This window comes from Camarhynchus parvulus, chromosome 3, assembly GCF_901933205.1.
Source record: "Camarhynchus parvulus chromosome 3, STF_HiC, whole genome shotgun sequence".
Lineage (NCBI taxonomy): Eukaryota > Metazoa > Chordata > Aves > Passeriformes > Thraupidae > Camarhynchus > Camarhynchus parvulus.
Window position 1 is genome coordinate 15213131 of NC_044573.1, and position 16035 is coordinate 15229165.

The following is a 16035-nucleotide window of genomic DNA, read 5'->3' on the forward strand; positions in this document are numbered from 1 at the left end:
TGTAAAATTAACTATTAACAGTACTGAAACACCATACTCTAAAAATCTGTTAAATATGGGGGTTGGACTAGATGATCTCTAGAGGCCCCTTCCAACACTAAATACCCTCTGATTCTTTACCAAGCAGCTTTGAGCCTGGATAGCCTCTTGCAATACAATATTAAAAACCTGAGGAAAATAACAGCCAGAACAAAGGGAGAACAGCCACGTCTCAAAGGCTTAATTCCAAATGCCTCCTTGCACAGAGCTTCCTCCTGTGGACTTTTTTTTCCCCTTTTGCAGAACACAGAAGTCACATGAGGAAGTTAAAGCAGCAAAGCTTATAAAAATACATACATACACACACACACACACATGCGCATACATATATATAAAATAATTATGCATATAATAATATATATACACAGTTTATAGCTGAAGGAGACCAGCCTAAGCAGAGGGTGTTTGGGAGAACAAGGACAACCAGCAGCTCTGGCAGTTTTCCTGAGGGAACCATTCCCTGGGCAGAGGCCTGAACGAGCAAAGACAACAATTGTTAGCACCAGTAGCTGTAGCAGAAAAAAACTTTGAGTTTATTAAGGAATTTTTGTACTTATATCTGCTGCCCAGGTCAGGAAATCTGCATCTTTGGAGTCCTTTTCAAGACATTTCAAGCCATTCGCTGCAGACCCAGAGTCACACTTAGCCAGGCCCAGCACTGAAATTGATCACACATTCATCTATCAATTCATACAAGGGAAAAAAAAGTGTATGCCATCAGCCTGATCAGTCCTGGTTTAGTAGCAAAAAGAAAAGAAACAGTGTTTTGTAGTTAACATTTAACACAAAAGGCCTACTAAAAGGGACCTTTGGGCAGCCCCAAAAATCCCCTTTTCCCCACACGCTTATAAGGAGCAGCTGAGGGACGTGGGGTAGCTTAGCCTGGAGGAGGCTCAGGGAGTGTTATAAATAAGAAGCTTGACTAGGCCAATATTCAAGCAGCAATCAATTTATTATCTAATATGGTAAAGTATGAGCAATACAGCACTGGGTACAGTGGGGGAAGTTTTCCCTCCAACTGCACATCGATAATTGAGGATTACAGGTATTTATAGGGGTACTCATCAGTTTTTTTCAGCAGTTTCTATTTCTAACTTTTTTATTCATCAGCAATATTCCAAATTATTACATCACAATTCAATACACTATTGTGATTTAGTTTTTCTCAGGATGTGTTTTTAAAGGAGTATCCCAGATGGTGGCGGTCCAGTTTCCGACCGAAGGAAGACGAATCCCATCTGGTGCAGTCCAGCTCCCCAGATGTGGGTCCTCCCTTTTAATGCAGAGACTATAAATCTAATAACAGTGATGTCCAGCTTCCCTTGGTCGAAACCATAAACCCTGGAGGTGGTGGTGATCTTCCTCGCTCAAGTTGTTTTTCTTTGCTTCAAAAGGGTGTGAGATAAGCATATTTCCTTTATATATTTTCCAAAGCTATAGTTTCAAGCATATAAGTAATATTCTAAAATTATACTTCAAAAGGTTATTGTTGCAGAGCTCTTTATGGATTAACTATAAGCAAAAAGCAACATCTTTAACACTTTAATTCCAATGCTCCTAAATCAACTAGGGTTAATTTCAAAGGCCTTTTTCCATGATTTATTTTCCTCAGTTATTATTAGAATTCACAGCTCTCCCACTGTCGGTGCACTCACAAATACACACGTCGCCTGTTTGTACCTGACATGAAACACAGGTTTGAATTTCACAGGGGGACCTCATTGCTCCCTCCCAGTAACTGGAGTCCGGCCTCTTCTGCCCTGCCTGCAGTGAGGAGACCTGAGAAAACAGCCTCAAACTGCGACAAGGGAGACTGGGATTAGATAGTAGGAAAAAAGATTTTTTTCACTAGTCTGGTGGCCCGGACATTGGAATGGACTGCCGATGGAGGTGGTGGAGGCACCAACCCTGGAGGTGCTTAAGAGGCGCCTGGACTTGGTGCCGGGTGATGTAGTTTAGTGGTTTAAAGATTAGTTACAGTAGCAGCGCTGGGCTGACGGTTAGACTCAATGACCTCAAAAATCACTTCCGCCCCTGACAACCCAACAACACCACAACCGCCCCACCGCCATTTTGCGCTCCCAACTCTCCACCCCGCCGATGATGTCATGACCTCGTCCCGCCCCCCGGCGCAGAGGAGTACCCGGATGTGAGAGCCCCACCCCCTCCGCCCCGCGCCAGCGCCGCTCGCGCCCCCTCCCTCGCTTGCTCGCTCCGTGCGCGGGTCAGTGGAGCCTTTGCCGCAGTGACGGGAGCGGCAGCGGGATCAGGAGAGGATTGGGAGTGCCAACGGCGGCGACGACGCCGGACAACGCACAGCGAGGCCGGGGTCGGCGGATTCATCTGCGGGGGAGACGCCTGACGCCCACCCGCCGCCATGGTGAGGACCCTCCCTCGCTTCCACTCCCTAGCTCTTCCCCCCTCCCCGCTCCCGTCCCGCTGGAATATTCCAGACCGGGCCGGGTCCCCCACCCCCTCGTCCCCACCACCGCTCCGCCTCGGCGCTGCCCTGCCCCTGACCCGGCTCCTCCCGCCCCCGGGCAGTCCACGTCCTCCCGCGGGCGGGCGCCTCTTTGGGCTTCCTTCTCGGCTCTCCCCGGCGGCGGATGCATCCCCCGCTCTCCTTCGCCGCCCACGGAACCCCGCTGGCTCTCGGCCTCCTCCCTCCACCGCCTTGGGAGCGCTAGTTGGGCTCGGCCCTTCCCTTCCCCAGCACCCTCTCACCTCATCCCCACCCGACCCTACCCGCGGTCTGGGGATTCGCGTCGCCCGTGCTGCGCCTCATCTGTTCCACGGAGGCACTATCGGTCCCTGGAGCCGTTTCCAAGCGAAACTCCGGCGATTTCGGCGGCGCTGTCATGCGGGGGTTGTTTCGCAGCTCCGCGGGGTTCTCCCCCCGCCCCCGGTGCAGCAGCAATAGCTGTTCGTATGCGGACCGGAAAGCTGTAATGCACGTAGCCCAGGGGACGGGATAATGTGCGCTGTAAGTGGGCTGGGGCGGAAAGCTGAGACTTCACATACGATGGGTACTCGGGGTCTGAGGCTGCGGGAGTGCGATGTGTCCAGGTGTGTGTGTGCGCGAGAGTCGCTCTGATTTTTCAATCATGACGGGTTTAAATTTCTTTTTTTCTGCTGTAAAATTAACCTGGAGATACAGTATGGAGTCGTGTAGTATTTTACGTCGACACTAGGGGTGTCTGCTGCTTTTCACCGCTGCCAAGAAATCAACGCCCTGTTTTTTAATAAACATTTATTTTAACCTAAATTATCCAGTACCCTGGCTGCAGGAAGACCTGGCAATATTTTGGTTTTACCGCTGGAGAAATACAAGTAGTTTAAATTTTTTTGTTGTTGTTTTTAACCCTTTCAGAGCGAGGCCAGTTGGTTATCACAATGCACGTTAGACCTCACAGGGCCTGGAAGTCAAAAATGGGTTTCCTTTTGTTTTTAAGCAGGCATTGCAGTCTTTCCTTTAAAAAATAAAGTTGTGGCAGAATCTAATGTGCCATGCTCAGGCTGGTTTTTTGTGTACATTTTAATAGATGTGCATTTGGAGAAGTGCTTTGAAGCGTATAAAGCTTTGATTTCGGTTGGGAGCACATCAAGACTGGGGGGGGAAAGAAAAGTTCATATTTTGAGAACAAGGTATAAATGAATTTGAGGTTTAAAAAAATTATTATCACTTGTGCCATGGTTGCAGTACTGGTAATTACTTTGAATGTATAGATCATCATGAACAGTGATCATTTTCCACATGACAGTTGTGCTCATCCTGCCAGTAGTTGGATCTTCTGTGAAAATTTTGTTCTCAAAGACCTGCCATATGTGATACGCTAACATATATAAAAGGAAAGAAATATTATTTAACTATGATGCCCATATGCATGTCAGGAACCTTTAATGAACTTAACTTTCATGTATTATTACTTTTGATTATTTTTTTCATCCATTCTGTTGTAATTAAAGCTTTCTTATGATCTTTTGATGATGTAAGCATGTTGATCATTACTTCATTGCTTCCTGAATAGTATTTGTGTATGATGCATTGCAATGTACAAATATATATACTGGGGAAAAAAGATGTTATGTTATGAGTGTTATCTCTGCCAGTAGAGGTGCTTGTTTTCTCAAGTAAGCAGAGCACTACTGTAGCTATATTACTACACTGGTTCTGGTACCACCTGATCTTAGGTGCCTTTTAGTCTGAAAATCAATATAAAATGATACATTAACAAAAAAACACACCCAGCATTTAAGTTGCTATTCTTTTTTTTTTTGTCATTAGTCAGAGAATGTTTCCATTGAAAGAGTTCAGTTTTAATGGAGTACATCTTTTTTCAACCCTTATGGTATTAGAGAAATTCCTTTTTCACAGTCTAGAACAACGTTTCTTTTATGTTCTTGTAGAATGAGAGAGCTGACAGTAATCATGAAAAAAGAGGTGAATGTATTGTTGTGTTTGTAGTAGGTAGCTTAAGATAAAACGAAAACATCTAGTGAGTCAAAGAATGTTCTTCTGAATGTTTAGGTATAGCCGGTTCTAAAATAATCTGTCAGAGCATACGATGACGAGTCCATTACATAATGCTGGAAGTAATGTTGATAAGCTATTTTTGTTAGAGTTGACTTAGCAAGTTTTTCCTATGAGTAGTGTTTTCTAGGAAAAGGTAAACAGCACAGATAAAGGTATTAAATTATCTTAGTTTTAGATAAATTCTGTCTTCTTGGGATGGTCTGTGTTCTAGTTCATATCCAGATCTTGAACTTCATAGATGTAGTACAGAAGCCCCTGAATTCTACAGGAATCATCCAAAACATGTTACATCGTGCATCTGTCTTAACTAGTCTCTTATTCAGTTGTTCTGACTCACTTCACTTGAATACTAGTGCCTCTGCTGCATTTTCCGGAACTGATCTAACACTGGTTCTAAATTATTGGAGTAAAGAACCTCCTAAACAGTTTTTTAATAAAATAAAAAAAACAACCCCAGAAGACCATCTTAAACAATTCTTTACTATTTAGCAGGGAGGGTGTTACATGCTTTGCTTATTAGCTGAACAAAAAGCTAGTTATTCCTAAACAGGCAGATAGAGCCTGTTGGTAGAGAGGGAAAAAGACTTCTAAAAAAGTAATTATATTTTTTCACCATTCCTGTGGTAGAAGTGGAATTCTGTTTTTGTATGGTTTAACTATTAATTTAACAATAGGGAGAATGACAGTTGAGTAGTTGAAGGGAAAATAGTTTGTGGTGGGCATAACTTAGAAGCTTTAGTATATTCATGACGTAAGACATCTGGCTTAGCAGGTGAAAGGAAAATTTTAAGGGAGAGGATTAATAACACCTAAATTGTGTGGGTTTGCTCATATCTTAAAGTAGATGGGACTGTCCTCTGTCTATCAGTGCCAGAAAATGAGAATTCAGTAATTCTGGTATTTCCGAGGAAATGAGATGAGGCAGAAATGCACATTTTTATGCCAAACCATTTCTCTTTGTCTGCTTCTACCTCCTCATAGAATGGGTCAGGTTGGAAGGTTCCACAATGGGTCGCCTGGTTCAACCTCCCTGCTCAAGCAGGGTTGTCCTGGAGCGCATTGCACAGGATTGTACCCAGATGGTTCTGGAATGTCTCTGGGGAGGGAGACTCCACATCCTCTCTGGGTGTTCTGTTCCAGTGCAGGGTCACTACACAGTAAAAAATTCTTCCTCATGTTCAGGTGGAACTTCTGTGCATCAGTTTCTGCCCATTGCTCTTGTCCTATTGCTCGGCACTACCACACAGAGCCTGGTCCATCCTTCTGGAACACTCCCTTCAGATACTGATACACATTGATTAGGTCCTGACTCCCTCAGCCTTTCCTTCTAAGAGAGATACTCCAGCCCCTTAATCTGGGTGCTGAATTGGTGCTTACCTGGCAGTGTTACAGAAGAAATAGCTTTTTTTAATTGTAGGTGTCCTTAATAGTGTTCTTCTACTGTAATGCATAAGTTAATCTTGCATAAGATTTTTCACATTGCTATGATTTTTATTCTTCTAGTTTGAAGAATTGTTTTGCTTTCCCTCCCCATTTTTGCTGCTGTATTTAGCAGTGTTTCACTACAGAAAACTGTATCCTCTCCTAAAACATTTTAAATCTGAATGGTAGTTGAGCGTAAAGTTCTGTAGGTTGGACCTGTTGGTCTCAGAAGTCTTTTCCAACCTAACTGATTCCATGATTCCAAAGACTTTGGTGTAACTATATGAAATGATGATGAAAAATTGTTTTCATGAAAAAACATTTTTTTGTAATTTGAGCTAATATGTGACTTCTTGAAAACAATTTGCTCCCAATTTCCTTGCCCCTCCTCTTCCTTGCCAAGCCTGTTTTGCCTTCTCTGTGTAATATCATTTGTCAAGTTGTAATTAGGAGACAAATTAGTAAAAAATTAGAACAGTTCTTTGTTCATTGGCAGCCAGTTCATATAGTGACACATTTTCCAGTTTTCCATTGTTGTGTTCTTCGGGTCTATATGTTTTTCTGTTTTCCTGACTTTGTTTATTCCTGTATGTTCCTTACAGAAGGTCCATGGGGGTAAAGGGGACTGGCTGTTTCCATACTTCCTACATGCTATTTCTTTGCCAGAATCAGCAGAAACAGAGAAGTTGCTGCTGTGTGATCTCCTTGTCATGATCCAAGTCTTCTGCTGCTGGAGGAGTGAGCGCTGTGAGGATGGGGGAGTAAAAATTGAGATGGTGGGGAAGGAATGATGAGAGGAATATGTCAGCATAAAAAGAGGAGTAAAAAGTGCTTGTGCTTAAAGGTTACGCAGCTGGAACCTCTGAGCAGGATACCATTAGAAAATAAGCATCTTGTTTGACTCTCAGGCCTATGTTAATTAAAATATAGAAAAGTTGTAACTCTTGAAACAGTTGGAATTTTGTTGGCTGACATGATTATATAAATTACTTAAATAAGTTCTTTCTTTCCCAAAGACGGTAAGAATTTAACTTGCTGTGCTCTTGTGAAGCTGGTAAATATTGGCCTTGTTCTGTAAATGGAACGGGTCGAGGTCATGGCAGGGTAATAAACTTATCCTAGGTCCTTGTTATTGTTTAGAAGTTAGCATTAGTATGTGGTACTGGCAATGTGTGTTTGTAGCTTTGAAAATAAATATGTCTAAATCAAACTTATGAATTTAGGGGTCTTGGGATTGGAGTTGAAATGCAGCCACTAGACAATGTGCTGTGCATTGTCCATTTGGCTTAAGGCCTGTGGTGGTGTTCAGTAGTTACTGGCTGCCTTCTTCCAACATCTTTGTAACAGTGTTTAGCCTCTTAAAGTGGCTGCTTTTTGAGATTAGAGGTCGAGATAGGCCTTTAATATCTTGCAAAAGCTACTCTGTTTCTTAGTTGTCAGTGGCCTCAAGTAATCTTGACACCAGCAGTGTCAGCAAGATCAGCTGCAGAGATTGCCTTAATGTGCTGAATGAAGTGGGAAAGTCTTGGACACGCACCAACATCTTTTAATCTGTGATAGATCTTTTGATATACCAGTTCAGGTATTCTGGGAAAGTCCAGGACTAGAAGCAGCATATTCTACTGGGGTAGAATTTGTGCATACAATTTGTGCATGCAATGCAATGATGTAGCTAGATTTTTTTGGTCACTGGATGAAATAATGTATTTAGTAATATTGAGATTATTTTAACGAGGGCTAAACTTAAATTATGTCTTGTCTCTCTATTCAGGTCTTACATATATAATTTGAGTGGCAGAAGTCTGTGGAGAGTTGGGTTTTTTTTAGATTTCAGGTGTGTCTAAGAATAAAACCACCATCTTTCAAGCGAAGTAATTTCTGGAATGTCATTTCTTCTTAATTTTGACATTTTGTGTAGCTTGAAAATTTTAATTTGATAGCTGTACTTTATTAGGCTTTTTCCATATAGACAGTGTTTTATATGTTGCTACAAGCGCTTTAACTGTTTGGGCAAAACTGTGTTGTTGATACAAAACAGGCTGGAGACGATATCTGACTCACTTGTAACTTGACAGTCATTTGGCCCTGCTGTTGATACTCCCACAATTAAGGAAGAAATCTAGTGATATAAATAATCCTTAACTGCATTACAGAAGTCTTGGAAACCCGTTAAATGTGTTGGATTAAAGGCAGCATTTCTTAGGAACTGCCATTAAAAATCTTGGCTTTTGAGCAGTAAACAGGTTGTGTCGCTGAATATTTGCAAAGTCTGTGTTGGTGAACATTTTAAAGCAAGCTTCAGGCACAGAACTGAAGCTTGAGTCAGCTTAAAGTTACAATAGTTTCTAACTTGGGTAACGTAGGAATTAAAAGAAAATTTAGTAAGACATTTATGGAAGCAATTCAGTCAGAATTTGTGGGTGGCAGGAGAGGAAGGAATGGGACAACAGATAGGAAGCCCAGAAATGAAGCCCAGGGTTGATATGTTCTGGGAAGAAACGAAGCTACTGGAAAAGTAGATTCGGCTGTGATTCTCACTAGAATACAACCCTAGTATCATCTTTAAATGCTGTGGAACATTTTCTTCCTCTGATGTATTTGTGACAAATATGGAGATTTTTACCCCTTATCTTCATCATCTGGAAACTACAGGACTCTTTTTCTACCTCTTCTCTGTTGTTACCCTGTGAATATCTCCTCTGTGTGCATTTATGAGATGTTTTGGGGTTTTTTTTTGGTAATAAGTGGTAAAGGACAAAACCAATTTGTTTCACTGCTGACAGTGTAGGTTCTGAATAGCATCAATGAAGTTGAAAAATGTCACTGGAATTTCCTCTGCTGAATGACACTATGGCTAGCAGAGAGGACTTTAAAAGGAGTTTAGTTTGGTTTGTTGTTGGGGTTTCTTTTTCAGTAAACTCCATGGCTATGCTTCAGACCTGAGCTTGTGAAGGAGAACTCATGTATTTTATAGCAGGCATGATGACTGAACAGCTTTTCAGTTTTGTGTATATAAAATGTTCCCTTGGGAAGTTTAATTTAGTATTGAGCCACTGCTAACAGGTGGTGTTTGAGCACTGCGGTATTTGAGAAGTCATCGGTCAGTTTTGTTGATAATGCTAAAGTGACACTTCACAGATTTTTTTTTTTTTTAGATTAAAGCTTGATTGCATCTAGGTCTACTAAAAAGTCTAGGAAAAAAATCTATGATAAGTGGGAGAATTTCTAAGCAGCAGTAGTAAAAATGTGAGATGAATAAATAGACTTGATTTTTATATTTGACTCAAGTAGACTATGTTGGCACTCTAATAACTTTTCTTCTCAGAGGTATCAACTAAAATACCTGTTTTCCACCTATTAAATTTGTCGAGTTATTGTTATAAAAGCAGTGTTAGTTTTCCTGAAATATTTTATTCAAAACACTGTTTATTTTATTAATTAGACTAAGGCATTTGCAGGAGGTACCACTGGTGTTAGGGGGTTTTTTGTTTGTTTGTTTGTTTGTTTTCAGACAAACAAATTTGATTGAAATGCACTGAAAAATCAGATAAATGTAATTTGTAAAATATGAAAGGTTAGTAAGTTTGACTCTTGTGTACTCTTGAATATTATAGTGTAGCTCTAGTGATGCAGCTGAGTTTTGCTGAAGGTCAGTTCTGAAAAATCCTCTTTTGAGAGGCCTTGAAAAAATGGGATGATGAGTTAAAAGGTGGCCAGATGCCCTTTAGTGGTGAGAAAACAAGTCATGTGAGTAAAGGGGTCAAAAATGCCAGCAGAATGAGAAGATGGTGGGTTTAGATGTAGGCATTTTTATGTAATGGGGTAGTAATAGTGTACTGCTCTATAGCAGGGGGCAGAACAACTAAAGATTCCAGAAAAATTGATTTTGGAGAAAGGATGGGTTTTACTAGTAGTTTTACCTACTTTCTCAGAGATATTGTGTAGCATCTGTGTAGTGCAGTAAATGTGTCAAGTCAAACCTTGTGCCCAGTGTTTCACAAAGAGCTGCTAAACTGCTTTGTTTAAAGTTACAAGCATTCTTTGATTTGCAGTTTGTATTACAGACTAGTATGCAAATGTATATGCATTATATACTGCCTTTAATGCTTGCAGACTGCAAATTTTTGAAAGTATGGCACATGAAGAGATAAGATGGTAAATAGCAGAAAAATGGTGGCCTGTGGTTCTGTGGACAGGTTGTGATTACATGCGCAATTGTGTCAGTCTTCCCATGGTGCTGTGGACTGGATTCTTGATTGTGAGCAACTGGTGCTTACCTGGGGCTCTGCAGAGGTGCATCTGCTGGACTTCTTTTGGAACCTGTAGACCCTATAAATACCAGTAATTTTTCTAGTGCTGCACTGTGTGTACTCTTGTGCTTGCTTTTACATACATTTACAACTTTATGTACATTCACTACTTAAGAAAATTCATGGCTCTTCAGGACAGCCGTTTATGGTTGTATTGTCAATTACAGCAGTTAATAAGCCTTGAGTTCTGTCAAGATTAAGCAATCTTTAGCAAGTGCTGTGAATTTTTAGTTTAGATATCTTAGAACTATTTTGGTAATGAGATTTTGGATAATTCTTCAAATGTTTGACATGAATGTTTATAAGCTACTGAAATTGGTTTGGACTTAAAATGTAATCCTTTGAGTACCCTATTACTAGCTTGTAGGAAAAGTGATACTCAATATTTGCATTCCTATTTGTAAGAAATAAACCAGTTCCTGTCCTGAAGAACTTAACCTAAAATATTCTTCTAAATAGCATTTGAGTATTACTTAATATAACAAACTCCTGAATGGACATCACCTCAGTGTTATGACTAAAAATAGTCAGTACTTTCTCTATGACACATGTCATAAAAAGAAAACTTGTTTGAAGGTTTCAAATATTCCATAGTGGGGAAAACCTTAATTGAAAAAGCACTTGTGTTGTTGGGTTGTTGTTGTTTGGTTGGGGGGGGGGGGGTTGTGTTTTATTATGTACCATTTTGCTTTAATTTTATTGGGAAATCTGTGATATTGGAAGACTTTGGAAATTTATAATGCATCTTCAGAACACCAATTTCTAATTTGTGGAAAATTCTTGAGTGCTGGAAATTAAGTATTCACTTTAGAATAGAAGCTGGCGATGCCAAAAATACCTGTTTAATGTTTTGTAAATTTCTTGATAATTGCAGTAGATTTGATCCCTCTGTTTTGGATCATAGTGTTGGTGTGGCCTGTTTTCAAACCATATGATTCATTTTTATTCTTTGGGAATCCTTGAATAGCATAAACTAAACCAGAACTTGTTAAAATGCTTCCATTTATTAGCTGACAGCTGCAAGTTCTGATTGTTATTTTCCTTTAGTAAAAAAGCAAAACTAGATTAGTGCTAACAGGTTGAGAATACAAACAATCTTTATATTTCAGATTCTGTTTCTATGCAACAATTCCCCTTCAGCACAAACTGGTTCTTCCTTTGATTTGCACATCTTGCTCAGTTCTGCATCTTTGCCTCCTTGATTGTTTTTTGTTCATGTCAGTTTGTGAAATCAAATCCCATTTTTGAATTGTCTTTTTTGTTTTGAGGTATGTGTCATTTTCAAAATTCTTCACAATATTCTTCAGTCTCTTTTGTGATGGAGCCTGAATGACATTTTGCCTGCTTTGCGATCTTTTTTTTGATCATCCCGTTTCCTCTTTCTCTCTTCTTGTTGGGCTGCTGTTGGGCTGTAAGATGTTTATCTCCTTTCAAACTTAGATTTCCCTTTTTGACTTCCCAAGTGGTATTGAACTGTTTTTACGTTTCTTACATGGGAAGAAAGGCTGGTGACAGCATCTGCTTGTGCAGCCTGTTTCTGTGCAGTGCTGACTTTCCTGACTCTGTGTGACTTTCCTGACTTTGTTCTAACCCCTTGTGGTAGAGCCTTGTGAATTAATTTAATTTACTCATTTATTGTATTTGGAGTATCACAACTCATATTTTTAAGAGGTAACTTTTGATTCTATAGATATCGATAGCCTTTGGGTTTTTGAAGATTACTCAAAAAGAAGTTTAAATTTGCAAGCAAGTCCTATACCTTAAGTGACTGTGATTTCCACAGTCTACTAGACATGGTTGAAAAACAATGCAGAGAAAAGACAGCCTGTATTTCACACTCCTCATTAATCCAGTGGCGAGAGTGCTTGACTTGGAAGTATTACAGAGAATATAATTCTTTGACTATTAATTTTGGAGGGGTATTGAAATACCAGTTAACTTGGTAGAGTTTTGATGGGGCTTGGTCTGTAGAGCTGCTTGCTGAAGCTTCCTAGTTAGGTTTTTTTTCATTTTATAGTCACTGGAAATGCTGAGAATTAAATTGGCCTAATTAAAAGCAGCCTCATGAGAATATAGATAGCAAATTGTTTCTCAATATGGCTTAGATCAAGTTAATATCTTCTTGTAAAGTAATTGTTCTGTACCTATTTATATGTAGGTCAGCCAGTGATGAGGTCATTATTGATTTGTGTTGAAGTGGAAGTTTGGAGCATTGTCTGTTTTCTGGGAAAAATTTGTTTTATCTTCAAATTGTTGTGGAGCAGGAGAGAAGCTGAAAGAGCTTGAATTACCTACTGAGTATTTTACCTTCAAAAATGAGTATTTTGACTCTTCTGGGTAGTTTTGTCTCTTCTTCGTTTGACTGAGTATGATACGCTAAATAACAGCTTGGGTATAATCTTAATTTCTGGTGAAAATTGTGGGACTCTGTAGTTCCTCCAGGTTCTTGGTGATGCTTACATGTTTTGCCCTAAAGTTTTGAATGAAGTTTTGTTCCTTTTTCCTCTGTGTTAGTTTACTTTTCCAAATCTGAAGTTGTTCTTTCACATGAATGTGACACAACTTATTGTTTGCAGTTGCTTGGATTTTCTGTGTTCATATTCACCAACAAAGGGGGAAACAGTCCTTCCTACTAATGAAGTGATTAAATTGGTGTTCCTAAGTGTCTGATATCCAGTTTATATCCATCACTGTCCCAAAAAACAAGATCAGTGTGATATGCTTTGGTTTTTTGTTTCTCTTTAATATCTTGTTAATAGTAAGTTAATGCAATTTCTTTGTTAAGATGTTGGCTCCTAACTCTGAAAATCCCAGGACACCTCAGTCACTTGATAAAGTTTTCAGTCCCATTTAATGTTTCCTCTCATACTCCTTAGAGAAGCTTTTGCAGTGTGTACTTCCAAAGTATATGATGTGTCTATTCTTTTGCAGTCATTTGCGTTTTCTACCTAGTTTTGTGCTTGGATCACAAATGTTCTGGACAGTATGGTCTTGGTTTCATTTTGACTAGTGTGGGGTTAGTCCATGTAACAGCACATGGGGTCATGGGGTGGATTGATTGAGAAACTACTGTGATTGTCTTTAAAGCTGAAAAGGACCAGTTGCCATGGTCTGCTCTTTAGCTAAGGGAATTGAATAAACTTCACTTTGTGTTGTAAAAGTAGAAAGAAGTTTTGTAGGTGAAACCAGTATATTAACCTAAGTGGAAGAAATAAATTATTATCTTGCAGATTTTTCTGTGACTCTTTCAGAAGCAGTGGAGGAACAAACTGTTAATCCCAAAGTCTTCCCATTGTGAACTCTTAATTGCATCAGGACTTCATTTAGTAGTGGTAGAATTTTGTTGTTCCCCTACTAAAGGTTGTGTTGCTTCAGAATCCTTCTGGGAAACTCGTTTCCTTGGCTTTTTGAGAGTTCATTATTCATTTATGCACTTAAAATTGCAGGGTTCTGAGAATTTTTCAGAGTGATGCAAGCTTAAGAAATGTGAGCTTTGAAGTGATTGGATAAGCAGATTGGGTGGTTGCTGCTAAAGAGTAGCAGCTGGGAACTGCCAGAAATGAAATTGTGAAATGTACCTTCGCTCATAAAGTTAACAGTTTTGTTCCTGTCACTATTTTTCTCTCAAGTTTTATTTAGAGATTGCGATGTTTTTACAGGTTTTTACAATGAGAGCTCTTATTGTTTTCTATGGTTTTTCATACATATGAGGTTTTGCTTTTCTCCTTCAAATAACAAGATTAATTTGTTAGTTTTCTAAATGTGGCACAATCTATTCTCTGCCTTACCTAGTTTTAAAAAGTCACTATGTTTGTTTCCAGCACTTTTTATTATCTGTCTATCTGACATACTGCAAGCTGTATTAGGGAGATCATAAAATGAAACAGAAAATATAAGTTGTCTCACATATTACAGATGGGACAATTGAGTTAAGTTTATAGTAATCTAGTTATCCTTTAGGTTTTTGTTATGTCTGCATCAGAGTTGTGTGAGGTGATTTAGGGGAATACATACATACCTAGTAAATCATATTATCAGTGTAGGCTCTGACCTCATGGCTTTGTTTGTCATCCAAATTCAGGAAAAGGACTTTGCAGTAAAATTGCTTGTATCTTTGGTCATTCTTTCTTATTAAGCAATTTAGCAAACTGCTCTTTGTTGTTTCTGCTGGGTCTGTATGTCTCATTCTGTCTTGGGTGACTTTTTTTTCTGGCAGACGCTGCAGGTGAGTAATTATTGTTTGTGTCTGCATGTAGAGATCTATGATTAAACCAACTACTTAATCATACCTTCAATATCATGCAAGTCTAGATTTTTGCTGGAAGCTGAGCAAGTGTAATGGAGTTTAGATAGGGAATGCTATAGGATTGATGTATATGAATATATATCATATAATCCCTGCTGTGAGTGTACAGACTTCATAGATTGCTTTTCAGTCCTGAACACTTGAAATTCAAAACATGAAAAATTTAAAAATTGGTGTTATCCTATTTGAGTAGATGCATTTTTTATTGTTATGTTTCCCTTAAAAAAGCCAGATGGTGTATTAAAGGCTGAATCCTCTTGTAAGTTACACTCTTGATTCCTTTAATTTTTCTGTCTGCTGGAGGCTTTGGCAACAGGAGCCATCACTAACATTGGTTTTGCTTTGTGCTTCATTGGTTTAGGGCTTCCCTGTGATATCCTAGAATAGTTACTTGACTGTGATGGCCTTAAGCCATTAATATCTCACATTGGAGGAGACCCGTGGACAGTGAAGGATTTAAATAAAGCATAGCAGAAGTTACTGGCCAACTGCCAGCCAGGGGACAAGTATCTTCCCTTAAAATGACTGATGAAGCTTGGGCAGAGACATGACTGGATTAGATGGTGACTAAGGAGTAAACTGTGGGCTTTTCCTAAGACTTGGACAGTCTTTCTTGCCTCTTGTATCCAGAAAGGGGATGTGGTAGAACCTGACATACATGCAAAAGGGGAGACTCTTCTAAGGAATCATCACTTACTTAAAATAAATTGGTGGTGTTTCGGTGGTTTTTTTGCTTTTTTTGTTTGTTTGGTTGGTTTTTTAACTAAGACTTTTTTTTTTATTGTGGCAAAGGGAATTACAACACTTGGCATACTTAAAAGAAGCGATGCCAGAATGCTGTAACAGCTTTAACCTGACTTGATCTCTACTGTAATCCCAAATCCACCAATCCCCTTTGCCTTGGTTCATTATCTCTGATGTCTGCAATTTAAAGATGTTGAAGAATTAGGTATTAATCTTTTTTTGAGTTCCTTCAGTGCTGAAGGCCACAGAGTATTTTATTTACAGGCAGGATTAAAACTTTAGGCTGCTTCAGCAGTAACACATTTAAAACTTGAAATCTTCTTTCCAAGGTAAGTTAAAAGAAGCTGTGTTTGGTTTTGTGGTTTTGTTTATGATTTTTTTTTTCCCCTGAGGTGTTCTGTCTATGTAAAATGCTTACAGCCTTCCTTGATGTTTGTTATTGATTAGTGTTCACAGGTGAGGTATTGAGTTAGAATATAAACAACAGCTGACAACAGCAGTAAGACCTGTTAACAACAGTAAGACCTGTCTGTTGTACCTTTATGGTTTCACCTTTAAGATCATACATAAAAGCTGAGTGCTGATACAAGTTCAATTGTTTATCAGATGTCTGGTAACCTTTACAAGAAGTGTATCTGAATGCGCCCAGAAAAAGTTACTATAAAATTTCAAGGGATGAT

At 39.3% G+C, this 16035-nt stretch overlaps 1 protein-coding gene across 2 annotated transcripts in view; it reads left to right on the forward strand.

Annotated features, from left to right (window-relative positions):
• Positions 1-2187: 2187 nt before the first annotated feature.
• PPP3R1 (protein phosphatase 3 regulatory subunit B, alpha) overlaps positions 2188-16035 on the forward strand; it is a 37564-nt gene continuing 23716 nt past the window's right edge. For both annotated transcript variants that reach the window (XM_030946596.1, XM_030946595.1), the window contains exon 1: positions 2188-2419. Coding sequence is in view for 1 of the 2 variants with exons in the window: in XM_030946595.1 (XP_030802455.1) it covers positions 2417-2419 (3 nt within the window). In the remaining variant the exon portion in view is untranslated. The remainder of the gene's footprint in view (positions 2420-16035) is intronic.